The sequence below is a fragment of the Chaetodon trifascialis genome, chromosome 4, assembly GCF_039877785.1.
Source record: "Chaetodon trifascialis isolate fChaTrf1 chromosome 4, fChaTrf1.hap1, whole genome shotgun sequence".
Taxonomy (NCBI): Eukaryota; Metazoa; Chordata; class Actinopteri; order Chaetodontiformes; family Chaetodontidae; genus Chaetodon; species Chaetodon trifascialis.
In genome coordinates, this window is record NC_092059.1 from 20,794,073 (window position 1) to 20,815,775 (window position 21,703).

A 21,703-nucleotide genomic window follows, 5' to 3' on the forward strand; every position below is an offset into this window, starting at 1 on the left:
CATAAAATACTAAACCAGCTCATTATTTTCACATTTTTCGACAACTGTATTAATCAACTGATGTTTTCAACCACATTTCAGTGCTAGCTCTGCTCTGCTCTGCTCTGCTCTGCTCTGCTCTGCTCTGCTCTGCTCTGCTCTGCTCTGCGCATGACTGAGGAGACTGGCTGGCGGAGAAGAAGTGTGTGTTTTCAGTATGATCCTTGGCGTGAGAACAGACCGAGAGCGGACATCACACCACACTGTGACAGCCGAGGGCAGACAGGGGAGGCAACACACACCTCCCAGCCCAGCCCTGATACCTGCCTTGCCCCTCTGGACCTCTCACACATTCTCTCTCTCACAGACACAGACACACACACACCCACCCACACATGCACGCACACACACACCATATACATGACAATGCATACACGCAAACACATAGAGCACTCTTTAAATCCACTGCCAATTTACACAAGTTTCAAATAATTACCACTTTCTGGTGGTTTAAAAACTTTGTAGTTTTGTCTGTGATGGACAAAAACTATGAAACTGTGGTCGGCTGAAATCTTTAGGGACTAACAGTTTTCCATCTAGTTCTTTTGCATACACGCGTCTAATAGCCTGTTTGTGAACATGTCCAAAGCTGCCACATACACAGACTATCAAAGATCTCTGAAAATACGCAGGTAATGACTGATGCTTGATTGTTTTGGCTCAGATGACTTCTTCAAGTCTGAGCAGTTGTCTCTGCTTGTCAGTTAGATACGAAATACAGTATGGCATCAGAGGTGCTGGGAATATCTACAGACGCATCTAAAATGACTTAAGTTCTGGTACTGAACATGAATATCACTGCAGACATGCATATAAATCGCAGCAGATCGTGGTAATTGCTCAATGCAGCCTCAAGCTGTAGGCCACTGCTGCTGGGTGCACGCTGGTATGTGTGAAAGAGAGTTCGTTTTATTAGCTGCTACCGGCAAGCTAGGCCACATACTTCAACAGCAATGTGATAAAGTATTGGTGGACAGATGTGAAAGTCTTTACACTTTAAATTTACAGTCATTGCACGATGGTGGCAGCAGAAATCTAAAAACCCAGGCAAATAAAACCATTATTTCAATGGCTACAGGTGAACTTGAAAATTTGCTAAAATGAGCCATTAAAGGCTGTTTGATGTCAGCAGCTCTGAACAGATATAACTGAGACACGCCACTGTACACATGCACAAATTACACGTAGGTGCAAGAGATGCAAGAGACGAGCACTCTCCCCGCGGCCTGCAGCCTCGTCCTGACACTCTGAGCACATTGTAGCACCCAGTCGACACATACTGTCTCCTGACTCACCCTCATGTGGAAACTAGACACCTGAATCTCACCTCCCGTGTCTGAGAATGAAGGCACTCACATGCACAGACAGTAAGCATGTGTGTGTGTGAATGAAGACAGGCTTAATTGTTAATACACACATGCAAACCAACGCTAAAAAAGACATTAAAGGCTAAGTTCACAGATCATCATCACCTCGCAGTCTGTTTACAGGTCTTGGGAAGTACTAGTGCATACGTGAAAACACTGAGACACTAAACAAAAGTTGTGGGCCATAAAGCCAAAACAATGAGCTGAAAGATGATAAAATGCTTCATAGAGCTGAGGGGAGTTAAACAGCTGGTGATAATTCTCTGTGGATTCATAACAGCAAGTGGCTTATCTATCATTACACATCATCACTTGACCCATTGTTAATACTGGAATTACCACCCTGTGGTCGTCTGCTTCTGCCAACCAGCAGCTGCAGTTTATGTCCATGCCTGTCAAGACCCATATACTATATGTAGTGAAGAGGAGTTTAATTAAAGGTTTTACGTGTATTTTTGACATGTGTGACTTCGGTGAATAATTTCCAGTGAGAAACATGCTGTCTTCACACCATCGAGACGTTCCTGAGATACTGTGTTCACAAGAATGGGATGGATGTACGTATACAGCGGGACAGATAACCCAAAAACATAAGATAAGCCTGCAGCCACAGCTGTCCACAGCATGGAGGCATAATAAAACTAATTAATGCAGCTTTGACTAAAGCTTCAGTGTCGATATTTTAAATTGAACTAAGTGCTCGTAATATGCTTATTGTGTCTATATACATTCTCAAAGACACAATAATACCCAAGTAATCCAGAGACAATTAGAGGGGACAGACTCTATCACAACAGTTGTAATATAATTTAAAACTCAAGCAGCTTCAGCATCAGAATATTGATATCAGCTCACGCCTTGTTCCTTCTAAGGCCTCATAAAAAGAAATGAACTGAATACTGCTCGCTGCTGCGATGAGCACTTCTTTGCAGAGAACAGTCAGTGCATAATGAATCCTGAATCCTCTAAATCACCGGATCATTAGCCTGGCCTCCGTTAATCCCACTTACATCAAATGGCTCACCGATTGAGGAGTCTGACAGAAATCTCTCCAGAGGGAATGAGAATCACAGCAGCATACAGCAGAAACCGCTCAGCATCCTGCTCAGAAACATGAAAATAGAGCACATGGGTACAAGACCACATATTGCTCAATGGCTGAGATTCTCTCATTTTGTTGGCCAAGATTCCCTCACTCACTGGTAAATTCAATTTCAGAGTGCTCCGAACTTTGGCATGATTAAAAACTACTCTGTAAATGACATTATTGGGACTGAATGATGGAGCAGAGAAAAATGCTAACTCAGATAGGGCGTTTCTGGGGTGAAAACGGTGTCAGAGATATATCACTTTCATCAAAGACCGATGAGTAGACCTTTCCAACGAGGCGGAGTGCAGAAGAAGTTCATAAGGTGACAGGAAAATTTGCTCCACGCTGTGATGGATGGGCCAAAAATTAAGAGAAGACATGTGAAGCATGCATCAAGGACAAAGTATTCGCTGTGATGAGGAGTTATCATGTTTGTGGTTAGAGAATATGTCAACAAAAAACAGGCCGATGCATTCCTGGTAAGTTTCAGGTTAAATCTCTATAAATCTGTGGCACTACAACAGGTTTGCTGGGGAGAGACAAAAGGAAAAAAGATAATTGTGCTGGCAAGAAAGAAAAGGACAAGGAGAGAGCTACGATGACAGGAATAAAAAGTATACCGAAGCGTGCTGCAGAGACAAATCGCGTCATGCTCCCGTCAGAATGATCATTTTGAAACAATATTGGCTGTGTGTTCTGGGAGTCGAGCAGATGTGAAAACAGTGTTTTTGCCTGGGCAGTGCTGCGGAGGCTTCGCATTTTCGACGCACACTGCCACAGCGATGTGCAAGGTATGACTGAACCTTGCTTTAGCTTGTCCTCCCAGGACGCCATCCAAAAATGAGACATGAAATTGACATGATTGAGTGTGTGCCTGCCGCCTATATCAAGGAGAAAAGATAGACGGGGAGTGACATGCAGGTACGTCTGCAGCTGAAAGCTTTTCTATGTGTGGAACTTAGCACACATTTATATGAATACCACTTTAGGTGAGCTCCACTGGTGTGTCTCTTTTTTGTTTTCCACAGTTTAAACAAGGACTAGTTATACTGTAAGAGACAGAAAGGGTGTGAAAGGGCGGTTTATTTAAGGTGTGTGCTGAAGCGGATGAGGGCATCATAGCAGTGGGTCGCTGTGCGTCAGGGGTCTGGTTCAGGCCGGCTTAATCTTGACATGTAAATACAAAACCCAGCCCCTCCAAGTAATGTGAGGTGAAGGGGTGAAGAGTTTATAATTTGCTCAGTGTCTCCGAGGCAGTTCGCTCCGAAACAACCCGATTGGAATTGACATGGAGGGCCTAAAGTTACAGTAGCACTTTGAGGAATTTCACAAGGAAAAAGTGCAACGGATAACCTCTTCAGTCCTAGTCTGAAAGTTCATTTTCAACTTATTTCCCTTGTTTTCACCAATATTACATGGCTTACTTCACTCTTGATGTAGCTCCAAGTCGCCAGAAGCACTGCTGTGTCTCGCACAGACGCACAGTGCCAACACCAAAACAGTTTCAGCCATGTTTCCTCTGCACTGCACTGAGCACAGCCTGCATTACATGTCTGAATTGTGCGCAGAATTAGATTATTTCAGATAGCATGAGCTCATCGGAAAGCAGACAATTTAAGTAAGCAGTCTGATGGCGGCTTCCTTTGATGTTCTGTCAATTTAGTCTGCCGATGGGAAAAACGCAGTCTTGTCAACACCTAGGTGATAATTACGCGTAGGATATGAGGAGTTATTTTGACAGCCACACACCTGTAGTCGCACACTGTGGAGGTAGGAAACATTTCTGCATTTCCATATGCAACTTTCCAGGCACATATCTAGGTTACATCTTCATCTGCATTTTAGTATCCTGGTTCGAGCATGCAGACTCACTCACTGCTGCAACTAATGATCAGTTTCAATTACTGAGCTGATGTCTTTAAAGTGTCAGAAAACAGTGACAGTCACAATTCTCCACATCATTCTGTGACATCTCAGAAGTGCCACCTGGACCACCGGGGGGGGTTTCAGCTGACATGATCCATGAGTGATGCAATACACAAACACTGTTGCTTGTCAAGTGATGCCCGTGGGGTGCAGCACTGATAAATACTTCAGACATGGGTATATCTCATTTTTAGCACCAGAGCTGGGAGCCAAATGCCATCAGCGGGCCTTGACGTTTGGTGGAAGAAGAGTAAACCGTAAATGTCAACTGGACTGACAGGAAAGACTGGCATAGCCTGCAAGATGGAGGAGATTCATTTTGGCTCTGCGTCTCCTGCAAGCAATGAAACTGATGCTGAAAGTTTGGATCGCTGAGGGAGGGTGTGGTTTCTTTAAGAGTGAGAACAAAAGGGACGGAGTGAGAGTGAGAAGTCAAACACTGACAGAGAGAGAAGAGCGAGAGAAAGCAGAGAGAGAGATTAAAAGGGCTTGCGTAGATTTGTCTCAATTAGTCTTGATTGATTTCTGCTATGTTTACAGAGTGCAGCAAAATGCGGCAGAAGCCATCATAGCATTACCACTGAAATATTTGTTTAAGTGAGGGCCAATGCTAAGTAAGCAAATGCAATCCTTCTGCATCCACCCAGTCCTCAGTATTAGAGGTGTTGCATAATCTGCCTTCAAACAACATCTGTCAGCACTGTTTTAACTAGATAAATATGGCCAACATGCCCAAAGCATGCAACCAATTACAAATTAATGACAACTAGGTATTTGAGCGCTCGTCTGCTTTTGTTATGTGCTTTAGAAATTCAAACACATCAGTACTTTAGCAAGGGATGGTATATGTTGAAGTACTCAGGAGGGCTGTGGGTTTACTCTCATCAACACTCTTGGAATCAAAGGTTAACAAGAGCACCCATCAGACCTGGTGAAATAACAAAGTCTGCAATGTGAAGCGCAAAGTTTCTGCTCAAGACTGAAAGGGCAAGGTACCCAATATTTGCACAGAAAGCATCCTCAGACCAATTATTATTATTATTTGGAGTTTTGTCTTGGCTTATGTGGCGCCCTCTTTGACCCTAAAGCGACTTTTCTCAACACCACAGTGTCCGGCCCACTTCCTGTGTCTTCCACTGCTCTGTCTCGCATACCAAACCAGACATTCACACACCCACGGTGATGGCTGAGCGTGACCCGGTCATTCTGTGAGGCTGAGAGGAGTTCCTGTTCACGAGTGCGCCGCAGCTGTCTCGCTGGCTGCTGGCTTGGTGGGGTTGCAGGGGGGTGAACCCGTGGCCAAAAGGGGGCAGGGTGACGGCAGGGTGCGGGGAGAGCTGTCTGGTCTATTCACGGTCTTTACGCAAGACTTCCTGGTACACAGGAGGGGAAAAGTCCTGGCACATGCTGACAAACCTACACTGAACACATTGTGACGATGCTGGAACAAGAAGCAACCTGGAATGGGCTGCAAAAGCTCAAAGTCCAGCCTAAATTTGCTTCTGTCACACCATGAAATTAGAAGAAATGTCTTGGCTTTTAAAACTTTAGTAATGTGTAAATCAGTAGCTTGGACACATCTTTGGCTCCATCCAATAAAAAACAATCTACGTAATAAGAGCATCACAAGCTGTAACATAACTGCCAAAAATAAGAATTTTATGGTATTAGTTTTAGTTTACGTCACTATTAACCCATTTATTAATCCACTATTTATTCCATACTATGCTATCTGGTCTCCTTATAACAGGTCACAGTTAAAGGGTGTAAATGTCTAGTGACAGCAAATAAGAAGTAGACTTACATGCCATGTATGTTCCTCTGTTAACCCTGTTACTTAGTCTGGTCTAGAAAGGTAAAAGCTAGAATAACACAGTTCCTACTCAGAGTATGAGAAGCTAGATTAAGAAGTCTGGATTGCTATAAAACTGTTTATGTGGAATGCCTCATGTCTATTTCACTGATGCTTCTCAATGTGTTTTCAATGCGAATACATTTTCATGCCAAACAAAGACATCTCAGCAAAGGAATTTACTGCTGCCATTATCGTATTACTGGAAATATAAGTTGTGTTTTCTGTATTGAAAGCAGGCGATCCTATATTGATCAAAGAGAAATTCTAACTTTTTCACAGGCAGGCCATGGACGCTGTTGAGTGGTTGATTCACTGGAAGTGTGATGGTGAATTTCAGGTAAATTTAAATCTTTAATCAGCTTAACCTCAGAAGACCTTAAGATTTTTAACAAACTGAATCAGTCAGAGGACAGGAGAGGCAGCAGCACCGCGACATTACGAATGAACACGCCAGACGAGGAGTCAGACGACAAACAGTACGAGGAAGGGCAGGTTAAATGTGGTAGGAATGTGACAGACAGATGCGGAAGGCACACTGACCTCGGCCCACATGCTACTTGGCGGGTTACAGGTGTCTCGCCCTCCTCCCACGCTCACACGCGGATGTGAAGCCTCCGTGACGGAAACCAGGTCGGTTCCGTTGGGGAAGTCATATAAGAGCGGGGAGGACGGCGAGGAATCCTCATCTGCAGGCTGTCTAGTCAAAACAAGGCTTCTGTGCTGTCTGGTGTTAGCGCGGGGGCAACTACACGAGGCACGACCAGAGAGGGGCCTGCATGGACATAAGCTGCAAGGACTGAACCTAAATATTACGTCTATAAAAGCATGACCTAAATACTGTGTCTGTGGAGCAGAATTTTCCATCCTGTCTCCAGACTTGAATTGACACCTAGGCCTTTAACACTTGTTATGACAGATTTTAGCACTTTTTAATGACCATTATTTTCCAGGCTCCTTAAGCTTAACTTAGAGTAACTGCTTACAGCAGTATACCATTTTAAGATACAGTAAGTATCAATTGGCACTTGCAAAAGAGATAATAGCTGCACTTTAACCCATCACTGTGTCTGAGCTGTGGTGGTAAAAGGTGGCAGGTTTAGTAATCATTTCATGGTGGATTTAAACCATTTCATTTGATTGATAAAGCTAAAAAACACACATTGCTGCCCTGATCACATGTTCTGAACTCAGGTTTTTCAGCTTCAATGAAAAGAGTATGAAGTGAAAGTACTAGAATAGAAATAGATTGTCTTTGGCAGTTCAGGAAATGACATTTGTCTTCACTGTCATACTAAGACAGCAGCAGCACAGCCTGAAGTTCACAATATGAGAAAAATTCACCCAACTGCAGCTACTGGGAGACAGCTAAATTTATATGAAGCAGTTTATCAGAACAAAATCACCACTTGTCGTGGCTGCTGGATTGAGAGTTTATTCTCTTTTTTGACCAAAAATACTGCAAAAATAGTACTGCAAAAGGCAAAAGCGCTGTACTTTTAAAACCACAAAACCAGTTTCAGTAACACTTACAGAAAATAAAAATCTCATCAGAGCTATTCTCCTGGGCTGACATTTGAGTAAGCTTTCCGAAGTTTAAACCTTTAAAAAGATGTGGGAGAATCTAGAGCTGCATTAGTGAAGGTGCTTCACCTTGTTGTTGAGTATGTAGTGAAAATGTCATTGAAGCACTGGGTAATGTGACGGTAAATAATATCTATAGAAGAGATTGAGTTAGATGGAGTTGGCAATGTCAGACCACCATCTTCATCAGAATTTATTGAAAGTGTCTTCAGCCGTGGTAAATGCACCTCTGTTCTCTGAGATGCTTGAATTATACCCGCCCTGTTCCATCACCTGTAATATAGAAAAAAAAATCTTAAACCACATATCTGCTGAGTCAAGACTATTTCAACTTCAAAAAATACAAATTTCTCTGTAAATTCTGCATCTTTGGGCTTTTTCAGCATGCAGTTGTAATGGTAATTTTGTCACTTACAAGTCCAGAGTGTTGGTCTGATAATGTCAAGGCCCCAGACAAGCGGCTTATACCGAGGTGGTGAAGTGGCACAGTGAAGGTTGTGTTTATGCAGATTAGGCAGAGAAGTGCAATTTTGGAACTGGTTTTGTCTTGAAATTGGACTTGTGCTTTTGCCTGTTCTGACCACCACATCATGCAAAAGCAAGCACAAAGAACACTTTTAGCTTTACCTGGTGAAGGCACACATACTGACCTTTTTCAAAAGTCACAAACATCCATTTCATGTATGCATGTATGCTTTGGTATTCCCAATTTAATGCCCATGTTGCTAGATACCAGAGATAAAGTTGGGTGACCTGGTCCTTTAAGTGCCTGAACGGAATGTGGCGGAGCCGCAGATTGACTGTGATTGCTCAGCTCCTCACTCTGTCACAGTGAGTTAACCCAGATATCCTGTAGAGAAAACTCTTTTTAGCCACTTGTGTCCAACACCTCTCTGTTTCAGTCGCAAGCTTGTCACCACAGCGAGAATGAAGATGGTAAGCTTGGATTTGTTTTCCGTGGCTCAGGCCACACTCAATATAAATATCTACACAAATGACCAATACTTACTAAAAACAGTATATACTGTACAATAAGCAATATTGAGAAAGTCATTGCACTCCTTTGACCAGTCAGAGACAGGGACAAAGATTTGGACATGATGGCTCACCAGCTTCCCATGAACAAACCAAACTACTAATTATGTAACATGAGGCCAAATTACATGTACTGCCTCTTGGCGCCATTATCTCTGTGCTACCTTGACTAAATCCAGTAACTGTCCCTTTAGTTCAGGCTGAGCTGCAAAAACATTTCCACCTTAAACTCCCCTGATCTTTGAGTCCTGCGATACCCTTTTAACCTCACGCATACAAAAGGTGTGACACCTGAACTCCTTTACCTGAGTTGGTGATGAAAAACTATCAATAAAGTATGTAAGCAAGCGAAAACATGTGAGTTTTGATTGGCACAAGGAATGCCAGCAGCTCAAAACTTGCATCAGAGCATCTACAGAGAGCAGTGACGACGGCACTGCAGAACAGTCTTCAACAAGTGCACCAATAAAATTGACTTTGAACTCATCCACATCTGCAGTATACTCATTTCCTTCCTGCCAGACATAAATACTTGATGACATTTTTAATTAGAACATTAACAGGCGGCTTGATTCACGCGTCTTTAAATTTATAGAGAAGGTATTCAAACAGTGAAGGTTACAGGAAGGAAGGTTTGGCAACCACTTCTCATCTGAAACCAATGATTAAGGTCAGGAGGGTTGACAGAAAAACTCAGATGTTGTCAGCAGGCTGGGGAAGTATTCATTATGTGCATGCCGAATAGATCCCGGCGAGACTTTCCTTTGTGGCTGTTGGATCATCTAGTGAGAGTCTTCAAGGCACAAGGAGTCAATACCGACCACAAACCATTCAACACCTTAAGATCTCTGTTGGTACACACTAAAGACCCACCTCAAAAGACTGGGTGGTGCATGACATCACACGCAACATCTGTGAGCACTGCATCAGTGAAGTGGCGAAGGCCCCGAACAAGAGACTCAGTGAACACTGGAAGCAGATATTACCTGTCTGCCAGAGCGAACGTTTCGAGACATTTACAATGTCAACTTTAATACAAAGCTAGGCTAATATTCGTTATCAAGCTCTGAATGTGCATCAAATGAAACTGACTGTGGGTCAGTCCCTCAGCCTGGTCATCATGCTGCACAAGGTGGTCATGTTCAATCAAATCAAGCACACTACTGTATACTATCAAATAGGGCTGGGCGATAAAAACGATAGCTATATGTCTCGCAATAGACACGTCATCAATATCAATAAAAAATGCGTTTGATAAAACATTTGATAATTTTTTTTCTTCGTCGGAAGAAACGTGAGGTTGCGAAGCGAGGTTGGTTGCATGAACAAAGGCACTCGCTCTCAGGTAACTGAGCAACGTAGGGAGTAATGGCTAATCAGTGAGAGAGACACGCTAACACACCAATCATGTAACAGTATCAAGTTCGGTTGCGCCATCTCGTTGTCTCGTGTTTGATGCTTCGCGAGGAGTGAGATGAGAAACAGAAATCGCTGTAGCGAGCGAAAAAAATTGTTGATAAAACAGGGAAAGTCAGCTCGCCAGTACGGAGTTTTTTTGGATTTTATAAATCGGACCGTAGTCAGACCAAGGTGGTCTGTAATTTATGCAAGACTGTCGTCCCCACCAAGACCAGTAATACCACACTTGTTTAACCACCTTAGCTGCGCTCACTCTTTGGAGCGCAGCCGTATTCACCAACGTCCAACAACCGCAGCACCACCGCACAAGCAGCTGACCACCATGCAGAGGTATCTGCTTCAGTGCCTGATGACAAATCATCTAAAAGGCACGAAGACGTAACGGAGGCAGCGGCATATCATATAGCTAAAGACATGCTTCACTGAGCACTGTGGAGAAGCCAGGTTATAAACATCTCTAACACGTGCTTTTTTTTTTTCTTAAACACACTCGCAATAAAAATATAATTGAATAGTTCATGTATGTTTAGAGTAAGAAGAGTGACTAAAGTTGTTCATATGGCTAGGCTGGTTTTATAGTTCAGTCAAGTCTACCTCAGCTATGTTTCTAAAACACTGCACATATCTGAAAACATTTTATTCAGCAGAAGGTGAATCAGCTTGTGAACTTTCTGCACTAAACCTGCAGAAAAAAAGTTCTCAGGTTTCTCTGTTTACATTTTTACACTTTTTTTTTTTTACATTTATTATTTGAGTGTTTTCCATGGTTGTGTTGACGTTTCCTTTCCTTTCTGCCTTGATAGCTGAGGGGATTATAATCAGAGGAAGGTTCAATTTAAGCTTTTTTTTATTACGATCCCTAAATGGTTTCACAAATAAGCAATGCTTATAAAGATTATCTGACAATCTGCAGCTCTGCATTGATCTTGCCGAATGGTTCCAGTTTATCAGGCTAATGTTTAATATTATGGAATAATTAACTTTGGCTCCTTGTTGGGGGTCGCGGTGAACAATCATGTAGTCCATTTAGACAAGCATTTCCCTTGATAATAAAGCTTTTAAGCAGAGCCTAATGGATAAGATTCCTGCAACCTTCAAGAAATGTTTAAAAGCTTATTCCATTCCATATTGACTGACAGAGCCAAACAATAATGATCTCTGCAATGCCTGCAGTCAATTACAGAAAGTAAGGACCGCATCCTTCAAAGGCAGACAGAAGAATCATCAAATTGTGTAAAACAACTAGTTAATCTCCCCTGCACTGACTCAAAAGTGCAGAGGGAGCAGAGGGGAACTCAAAGCAGACCTGATGGATGAGGCCAACTCACCAAAAACAAAATCCCACAGCGTTTCAAACAGACTAAAGTGATGAACAGCATCAAGTAATTCCTCCCAACTTCGATAAGAACACCTCTGAATTCCCACATCAATTCTCCTGCTGCATTGCACACCTGCACTCCACAGTATCCGATCCAAAGAATTTTAAGAACTGCTTTAGAACTTTTGTTTTTCCCCCCTGACAGCCCAAATGACCTGGCAGCACATACAACTATGCTGGCTAATGATTGCAAACAGACTTCCAAAAATGACAAGCAGTGACAAGGCTTTCCTTCTAACTGCAACTGAAGCCGAGTCTTCCCTCATACACCTTGGCAGTAAATTGGCAGCAACAAATGGAAGACTGAGAGGGCTGAAAAAAATGTAGATTGAGGAAGGGAAAATAGACAGGGCCCTGGTCACCCACACAGCAGGTAGGAAAGTTATGCCCTAACAGTCACTCATCAATCTTTATGGTCAGAAAGCAGATTCGTCCAATTAAGGTCACCCAGGACGTTTGTTGATTCTGAAGAATAAAGCTTGATTCTCTTGACTCGGTGCAACACTGAACTAGAAACACAGCATTAAGATGTAGTGTGGCAGCTGAAACCGTCGTTACGTGATGAAAACCAAGCCTCATCATTCAATCAACAGCGAATGGGAGACAGCAATGATTCAAACACAGCATGTGTAAAGACTTGAGAGGAGGGGCATTCAAACATGCTGATAGAACTGTAACTGACCGAGCAAACACAGGCAGGAGAAACACTTGTTGTGACTACAGGAAGTGATAGATCACATAACTGTGGCTCACGTCCACCCTATTCGCAAGAGAGCTGAGAAAAAGACGAAAAACTGCTGTTTGCCATTTTCAAGAATGTCTCCTGTCGAAAAAAGATGTGCTGAATAATTACAGTACCATATGTCCATTGGTGAATAATGAGGCAGCGCTCACATACCAAGTGTGCGCACCAGTCTTAAACTTACAATAACATCATTGCATTATAATTATCTTATGATATGTTACACACTGGGGACTCTCAGTCAAACAGTTTGAGAGAGAAGAGGTGTGCTCATGCATACTAAAAGCTGCACCTTGTCATGGCAGCTGCTGCCAACAGCAGGCTGGATAAGAGTTTGAAGAAAACTTTTCACAGTCTACAACCTTGTATGTGTGGCATGACCCTGAACAAGGAAATAACATCTCAAGTATTTATGCTATTATTACTACAATAAAATACTAAATAATGTGTTTATGATGTATTATACTGCTTGTGCTATGAGCAATAAATTCAGCGTGGTTCCAAAGGGCACAAATGAAACAGATTTTTGGATCACAGTGTTGATGACAATGATTAACATCAACATTACCCTCTCTTTTCAATCACTGGCAAAAAACCTCAACTGTGGAACAAAAGCCTGTATGTCTTTTTAATGTGAAAACATAATTTGGTTGATTATTCACAGTGCATCCAGCAGGACAGCACTTCAGCTCACAGCTTCTAACAATGAAATCACTTACAATTGTGCCAGAGACAATAAATGCTCATGCATTCATCGGGATCCGTCTGTGCTTCTCACAGTCCTGTTTTTGCAAACATATTATTTATGCTCTTGCACCTCAGAAGTTGCCAATTTCTCATTCATCACAGCTGACATCTCCCATGAGCAGAATACGGGCGAGAGACCAAACCACAGCTATAGCCACATGAAATGTGAAAAATTTCAAAATTTACATGTGAGAAAGGGTTTTGGCAGGGCGCTGATGACGTGCACACATGTGCATGCAAATGTTACTTGCACCACATTCACCGTTAATGAAATGCGCTGGCTGAAGGTAGCAGCTCCGGGCTTTTCAATCAATAACGCTGCTGCCAGTGAGGCTGGGGACCATTAGCACCACTGAGCCAAGTAAAGTGACTCTGATGTGAAATGACAGGGGCTTTCACAGAAGCCGTCCTACCGTTTCCCTCATTGTCACTCTCTCTCTCTCTCACACACACACCCCACATTGCAGCTACCCTCACGAGGCAACACAGTACACTCATACTGTTGTTTTCTTTCCAAAAAATGGCTTGATTCATGAATTTCAGCAGTCATGAAGCCTCTCGGTTTCTAAAGTTTATGTTTTTTATTCTTCAGGTCATGATCCTAATCAGCCAATTGCTGTGTGAGTTATGAAGTAAGACCTTGCAACATATCCCAGAATGGGAACTGAAATTCTGAAAAACTGAAAACCTGTACAGTACATTCGGAAGTAACAACTGGCAGTAAAGTGTACATATTGTACTAATAGCATGCAGAAATTAAATATATTTTAAACTGTAGCGCAGCACAAGCATATTGTATAGAAATGCACTGTGGTCTTTCAAATGGGCGTTGCCTCATTCCTAATCACCATATGTTTGTATAGGCTGGTGCACAGTGGTTACAATGCCATCTCTATATGGCACATCTGGTGATATGTCCAGCTGTCAGAGAGGGGGGCCTCCCGCAGATTAAACCCTCTAAAAACTAAAGTTTCACACATTTTTGCACTAGGTTTAATTTGCCATTGCGCAGCTGGAATGAGCGTTAATTGAGTTCATTACAAACTAACAAAGACTTAGAAGAGGAAGATGCTGCTTTTATGAATCACACTTTTTCCTTTTCATTTGAATCTCGGCTAATAATCACCTACAGACTCACATGAATCAGCCACCTTTATATTTAGAACTACAGCATGGGAACCTGCAGACTACTAATTGCATGCTAAGTGAGCACAGGGGGTGAAGGGGTGAGGGTGAGGGGGGGTGCCTTCCTCTCCACTTTCAGATCAAACTTTTTATTTTCGGCGTATCAAATATGTGCCGACACTTCCCTACCTCTCCCCTCCTGCTCTCTGCAGCCATTCTGGTGATGAGCGCCGTGTCACCGCACACCACGGCCGCGTCCTCCACGAACACGCAGTCCGGGAGCGACTCGTCCGCGGGGAGCACGATCAGCTCCAGCCCGAGCCTGGTCCCCAGGACCTCGACGTACGCCTCGTGCTCCTTCTGCGCCTTGGCCAGGTCCACCTCCGCATGGACCATCCGGAGCGCTCCTTTGGCCAGGGAGTCGGGGACTCCTCGGACGACGGCGTGGGTGTAATGACCAAAACCTGCCATTAAACCAGCCATGTTCTGCTCTCCCTTCACTTGGCACGCTCAAATCTGCACCAAAAAAACAAAAAACACCCCAACAGGCAACTCAGCAAATGAATGAGAGAAACTGCTTTCAGTTAACCCGACGGTGCCTGGCTTGCTTATTTGTTCCCTGTTACCTTGTTGGATTTTTATCCTTTATTTACTAATAGCTAACCTAAATGCAGCGTCACTATGTCAGCCAGCCCTGCTCCAGCCCCCAGGCGAGGACGGCGCTTCGGTGACGCGCACCGACCATCACGTGTAGCCTGCGAGTCGTCGGCGAGGCGCTCAACCCAACAAGTGACAGTCCGAAACACACTGAACCGAAAGGCTCCATCAGTTTCACACTGCATCAGCAACGCGGAGCCTGCAAGTCAAACTTTGTCATCCCTTCAAAGTCTCTTTAAGAGAGAGAACGAAAAGAAATATTCAGTTAGCTTTCCATATATTCAAACATATCCTAATATTATTGGTTACTTATAGGAATACTAATAGGAATCAATTAGACCTGAAATAATTGGTGAGAGTGATTTTATCGATTAACAGAAAATTAATCTGCAACTATTTTTATATATGTTTTTTTTATCACTGATTAATGATTTGAGTCTTTTTTTTTTTTTTTTTTCAAACAAAAATGCAAAACACTACCTCGTTCCAGCATTTCAGTTTTGATGAGCTGCTGCTTTTCTTTGTGTTATGTAAAACTAAACTGAAAATCTTTGGGTTTTGGACTCCTGGTTGGACAAAACAAACAATATGAAGACACCAGGTTGGGCTGCAGGACACTGACCTGAGGTGTTTTTGTCATTTTCTGTCGATTCATCAATAAATAAATAAATTGCTAGTTGCAGCCTGAGAGAATCCATTGTGGTTGAGATGTTTGAATTTGGACTACTGTAATATTCCTCCAGACAATTTGCTGCATAACAGTCAGATTTATGTGATGTTATGTCATATTTATGCTATGTGCTTTCCAGAATTAGTTGCTGAAATCAGCAACACATTAAGATGCGTGATAACAATATATCAATATGTATAAAGGGGGAGACCTTTCCCTAAAAATGGCAGAAATGGATGACATTCACATACAAAAGCGAGAAAGAAAGACCATGAGAGCGCATCTACTGAACCTGAGAATTTGGAGACATATGTAACTGCTTCACTCTTGGCAGACTACATGAAATAATGTACACTAACGTCGAGGGCGAGGAATATACAGTAAATCAAGGAGGAGCTCCGCTTGTCCTGCAGTGTGAGAGGCGTATGGCAAGAACACTTTGAAAGGAAGAGCGGTGTTAGTAAGCAGTGTGTATGGGCGGAGGAAGGGAGGGTGAGATGAGGGGCGGGGGGGTTATATTCCCTATGGTGCCATCCAAGGAAGGTTCTGGGCCCGGTGAAGCTGTCTGAATGGATGGAATGTTTCTTCAGACGTCCCAGAAGCACATTCTTCCACCGCGGGACCTCGGTTTGTCTTTTCTTGTTCCAAATTCACTCAATTATCCCCGACTGCTCTAACATTCCGGGACATTCCAGGAGCCCCACATTCCTTTTTCCACTCCAGCCACAATCACCAACCACCACCACCCTCCTCCCAACACTAACACCTGCCCCCACCCATTTCTTTCTTTTTTTTTTGTTTTTCCATCATTCCTCATCATGGGTGGACGTGCAGCAAGAAAAGACCCTCTCTTTCTCTTTTCTCTCCTCGCGGAGGAATTTGGGTTACTTGAGATGAAGGAAAGCCCTCATATTTTAGGCACACCTGGCGAGTATATTGTGCAGCTATAAAAGAAATGAGTGAAAGCAGACACGATCCTCCAGCTGCAGCTGAAGCGGCACCTCTCATTTGTCTGGTATGATTGGACTCATGATGAGATCCTCGATGTCTAAATCGTCACAGACATGCCTGATTACACAGGTGCACAAAGCATATTTAACTCTAAGCGGCCTTGCACATTTACGAATCTAATTTCCACAGAAAATAAAGTGATGAAATGACATGAGATGAAATGATGAAGGTGGAGTTTCTAGATAGAAAGGATTGTATTCTGGGGAATTTCGATAGCAGCAACAACTAGGTACAAGATGCACAAGACATGTTTCACTTATCATCATGTACTTATGCCCACAACTGAATGAAAGCAACATCTTTAAAGGACATTTAAAGTGCCAAAGGGCCTTCTGGGGAATTAAACCACAGAGAAAACAGGAAAAAAGACACTGTTGATACTTGTAGGTGGGTTCTTTTTAACATCAAATCCTACATACGCCATCCTGCTGTCATAAATACTTGCTGGTGGCCCAAATGTAAACAGTTTTTCTTTTCTTTTTTACATCTTCAGTAGGAATGAATGGACTTTGGCTGACAGTCTAGGCAAGGCAAGTACTGAGCGGCAGACTAACACATTGTAGGTATTGATCTTTCATTTGTTGGCAATAAGACCATCTCATCTGTCTCCGTGCTTATCTTTTATGTGCTGTATTTGTAAAGGAAGTATCTGAAACTAGGTAAAGCAGGTTGGGGGAGAAACTGGACACACAAAAAAAATCTAATTACAACACTTCATCACTGAATTACTCCTGGAACACACTGAGCTCCACTGATTGGTAATATTGTGTCAGAGCATCAGAGAGAGAATTTTACCTTCAGCACGTCTTTGCTGTAAATCATTTAGACAGAAATGGCAGACATGTTTCCACTTCCAGCTGGGAATGGTGTGTTTTTGACAATGAGGAGGTCCCTGTTTTGTCACTTATTGACAGAGCCGTAGATTACTCTGATTTTTACACTAAAGGATTGGTATTTGTATTTTCACTGAACCTATTTCATGAGGATTACTGCGTTGTCCTACTTTGCCGAGCTACGTCATGTCTAAAACAGATTCAGTTTGATATCAACATGTGACAATCTCACCTATCTTTACAGCCTGTCAGGTTCCAACCCCAACAGCTGATTGGAACCCATCTCAAAAACATTTCAAGCATGATACTTAAAGAGACTGAAGATTTGTTGAGTAAGTTTTTAGCCTGCTACACAGTTCGCTTCACTGCTCTCCATTATTTCTCCACTATTGAAGCTCTTTACATATTCAATGCAAGATGTGCTTGAGAAGTGTGAGGGCTACTCAATCTGTAGCTTCCGCTGCATGTGTGGCATTTAAAGTAGTCAAGAATGCAAAATGAGGAATACTATTTTCTTGTTTTTGCCTACACAGAAATACATTTGGTTGCACTTGATGTAACTCCTTCATTGGCAGTGCCATGCTAAATAGAATACCTTATTTATTGCACCTTCCTGAAATGTGACATTGCAGCAGATGTTAGCATTACCTTTAAAATGTTTGGACAACACACTAAAAACACCGTAGCTTCACCTTGTTTTCAATATTCCTGCTCAGGGCTCTCTATAACCCAACTGAACACAGTGAACGTGTATGTCAAAAATATCCTGAACATCCCTAAAGACACTAACAGGAGATAAGCTATAGCCATGTGCTGGCTGTCACAGACAGATATGGCCTGCTAGCAGACTATGTCATAATTATTTGGAAATAAATCGAAATAAATAATTAAGCACAAACTGCCCAAAATTAATTGTGGGGGAAAAACACGATGAGGAAACAACAAGATTATAAAATAACAATCCTCCCTCAAGGCCTTTTAATTAAATCATGTCAAGATAACAAAGACAAAGCGAGAAAACACATAAATCAATCCTGGGCTGCACCTTTGTCACTTTTAAAGAGAAAAGTTACTGAAACAAATCCAAAGACACACAGCCTTTTCAGATCCATATTTCTTCAGAAGTTGACTCAGTACTTTAATCTTTGGCCTCATCTCTGTCCCTGTTCACGCGAGGACGACCCATAACTCAGCAGACTTCCTGCTGCTCCACGAGCTGACAGAGAAAGGAAGTGTTGCAAGTACACGCTGCATACCCGTTATGACATTTGTCTTGAATATACTACAATGGAATCTGTTATTTAAACATGCCAGGCTGTCCTGTTCTGTTCCATCCATCACACAGACATAAAAGGGGAGGCTGAGGGCTGCTCGCCGCAGACTTCCTGAGAACCAAATCTGAGGGCTGCTGTCACTTCAACTGTGAATGCTCCTGGTGGGGCCTGTCATTGGTCCTCCATTACACTGAGCCACGACGCAGCACAAAATCTCTCAAACTTTGGTGAACAGTGAAACCACTTATGTATCCCAGCTGGAGGCTGTGGAGCTGCTCAGACAACCATGCTACAGAGCTGTGAGCATTATCCATCATCATCATCCATGATCATTTCTGTGGAGGACAGTGAGCCCCCTCCCATTTCTGGGGCAAAGGCGTATGTATACTGTATGTGTGTGTGATGGGGGTTCTCAGTGGAAACTATTACGCCTGGGCAATTTGAACATGGAGACACATGTCCAGCTTTTGGAATATTTCCTCAACCGAATGGGTAATTAAGGAACCAAGATTACTGTAATGTTATTCTCCACTGACGTACAATGACAACACTATTTCCTATCGCCGGCACACACGGGCGGATGCACACTTGTCACCGCACACCGCATGTCAAATCACATACAGTATGCACACACACACTTGAGGGACTTGAGGTCAACACAGCAGTCAAACAAAACATGACATCAGACCAGAGATGTTAGAAACATTAATGGGAAATTCCAGCAATTTAGCATTGCACATCCACAAAGTTAGGAGGTTTGGGAAAGAAAGAATGATTTAAACCAATAGCAGGGATACCCTGACTTTTAGTGCCTCGTATGGTTCGAGCTCCAAAAACTCTGGATCCCACATTTCCCATTATGCAACAAATAGCATGTTTTTGTTAAACCATCGCTGCTAATGAATGCCCATGTCTGTTTTCATGGCCACAGTTTGTCATGCAGGCTTTCTGTGCAAAAATATATATTTAGTGTTCAAGCCCAAACTGAGAGGATGACATCATCCGGGTTGCTTTTTTCAAGCTCCCTCCAGATCCAAGACATTTTATAGCTGTTTGCACAGGCTGTGCTGAGCTCTCCATGAGAAATAAACAGATGCTGGTGTGTAAAATCAATGACGTGCCGCTTTAAAATTTGAAATCTGACATTTACAAAATCAAATGGACACCAACGAGCACACCACTCACAAGACAGCGTTGCACATGTGTTCACACAGACACACCCCCTGTCCACACGGGCTGCACACACCTCCTGTCCAAATCCTCCCACAGGCGCAGGCTGAATGTTCACAATGTAATCATATACGTATCATAATTGACGCGAGCGGTGTTTACTGACATGTATATCGTCAACAACTGAAGCCCGGACAGTCCGCTTGGAGACACCTACAGCCTAGGCTGTGAGTTTAAAAAAGCTTCAGAGCTCATAGAAAACCTGACCGCATCGCGTCTGGAGCGACGCGCAAACAGCACTATCAGGAGTTATATAGGGATCCTTTCAGAACATATTTAAGCAGCTATGACTCATATTCATGTAACGAGTGTATGATGATGATGATGTAGGGTTTTGCAGGCAAATAAAAAGCGGATTCAGAATTCCTCAAGCTGAAGTCCGCAGAAAACAAAAGAAGAAGAAACTCACCGGAGAGGTTCTCCAGCCGTCGCGTTCAGCTCTGCTGTCTCACGTTATCGTCATGTTAAAAACTACACGTGAGCTTTCAGGGGACAGAGAAGTGAAATGTCCGATACTTACAAAGACAGATAAACAGCCTGCCCTCATGCAAAATGTCTTCTTTGGATTCTGCCATCCGTTCATGGCAGTCTTAGTGGTTTTGGTCGCGCGTCTTTACGCACTACGTTTCCGTCTGGTGAAAGTTTTCATCAATCGGAATAATTTAAAAACTTCGGTGGAAGGGACTTATTGAGACCCACTTTGAAAAAAAAGGAGAGACAAAGACCAAGTATTTGTCTCCCCCCTCTAACACCACAACATCTCTTGTGGAAAATTGGACCACTTCACCTACAACGGGACCCGCTGCCCCCCCTCCCCAAACGTGATGGACAGATTGCGTGAAAAGTCAAATTGCCTCAAGGAATGAATGCAAAGGAATTTCCCTGCATGAAGAACATATTTAACAAGCCTTTAAGCTGTCAGGAATGCTTTGAGATCTGCTGGCCAAAGGAAGAGAAATATGTTAATAATGTAGGCTACTGCCATACCAAATATGGCAATATTGTTACGTCTGAGCTGTGGTGCGCATCTGGAAACGCTTAGCTCCTCTGAATAAAGGCACTGGAAAGCCAGAAATAGACGCTGTTAAACGTATTTCTGCCCACACCTTTAGACTCACAGAGAGAAACCTACAGCTATTTTAAACGTGGTCTCTGCAACATGCCATAAAGTGTGTTTAACAAATTGCTTTAATCAGCAAAAGAAATACTGACATAAAATGACTAGTAACAGGGACACTGTATAAATGATACTGGAATCAGTTTATAGTACCTTTTCTACACACTGGGATGTTACTTTAAGATGCTCTTTGGTGTGTTTTATGATATTTTGAATAACACGATAACAGTTGCAGTAAGTTTTAAGGTGTCAGCTGGTGCATTGAAACAATAAGTTACAAAATAAATGATCTCTTCGACTCATTTGTGTGTAAAGTGAAAGGCAGAAAATTACAAAAGGTTAGAATAAAGCACCTAAAAACTGCTGCGCTTCTCAGAAAAAAAAAAAAAAAAAAAAAAGTCCACTGAACCTGAGTTGATAGATGTGAGAAGCGAGCAGAGGAAGAAAATGAGAGGGGGGGATAAACAAGGAGGGAAAAATGTGAGACGGAAAAGTGTGTTCAGATGGGATCCAGGGGGGAAAAATCCATTTGAGAAAGAAAAAAGAGAAAGGTTTAGACAGGGTGGAGCTTAGAGTCTTGGATGGAAAATGCGCCGAGAAACATTCC

At 42.7% G+C, this 21,703-nt stretch overlaps 1 protein-coding gene across 4 annotated transcripts in view; it reads right to left on the reverse strand.

Annotated features, from left to right (window-relative positions):
* Positions 1-20,642, reverse strand: part of ddah1 (dimethylarginine dimethylaminohydrolase 1) — a 75,043-nt gene extending 54,401 nt beyond the window's left edge. The window contains exons 1-2 of one of the 4 annotated variants that reach the window (XM_070961292.1): positions 20,389-20,641; positions 14,494-14,820 (exon numbers count right to left, since the gene is read on the reverse strand). In XM_070961292.1, coding sequence (XP_070817393.1) covers positions 14,494-14,787 — 294 coding nt within the window. In that variant the 5' untranslated portion in view covers positions 14,788-14,820; positions 20,389-20,641. Of the gene's footprint in view, positions 1-14,493; positions 15,062-20,388 lie in introns of those variants that run through there. The other 3 variants (XM_070961293.1, XM_070961295.1, XM_070961291.1) reach the window with 3 other exon arrangements.
* Positions 20,643-21,703: the final 1,061 nt, after the last annotated feature.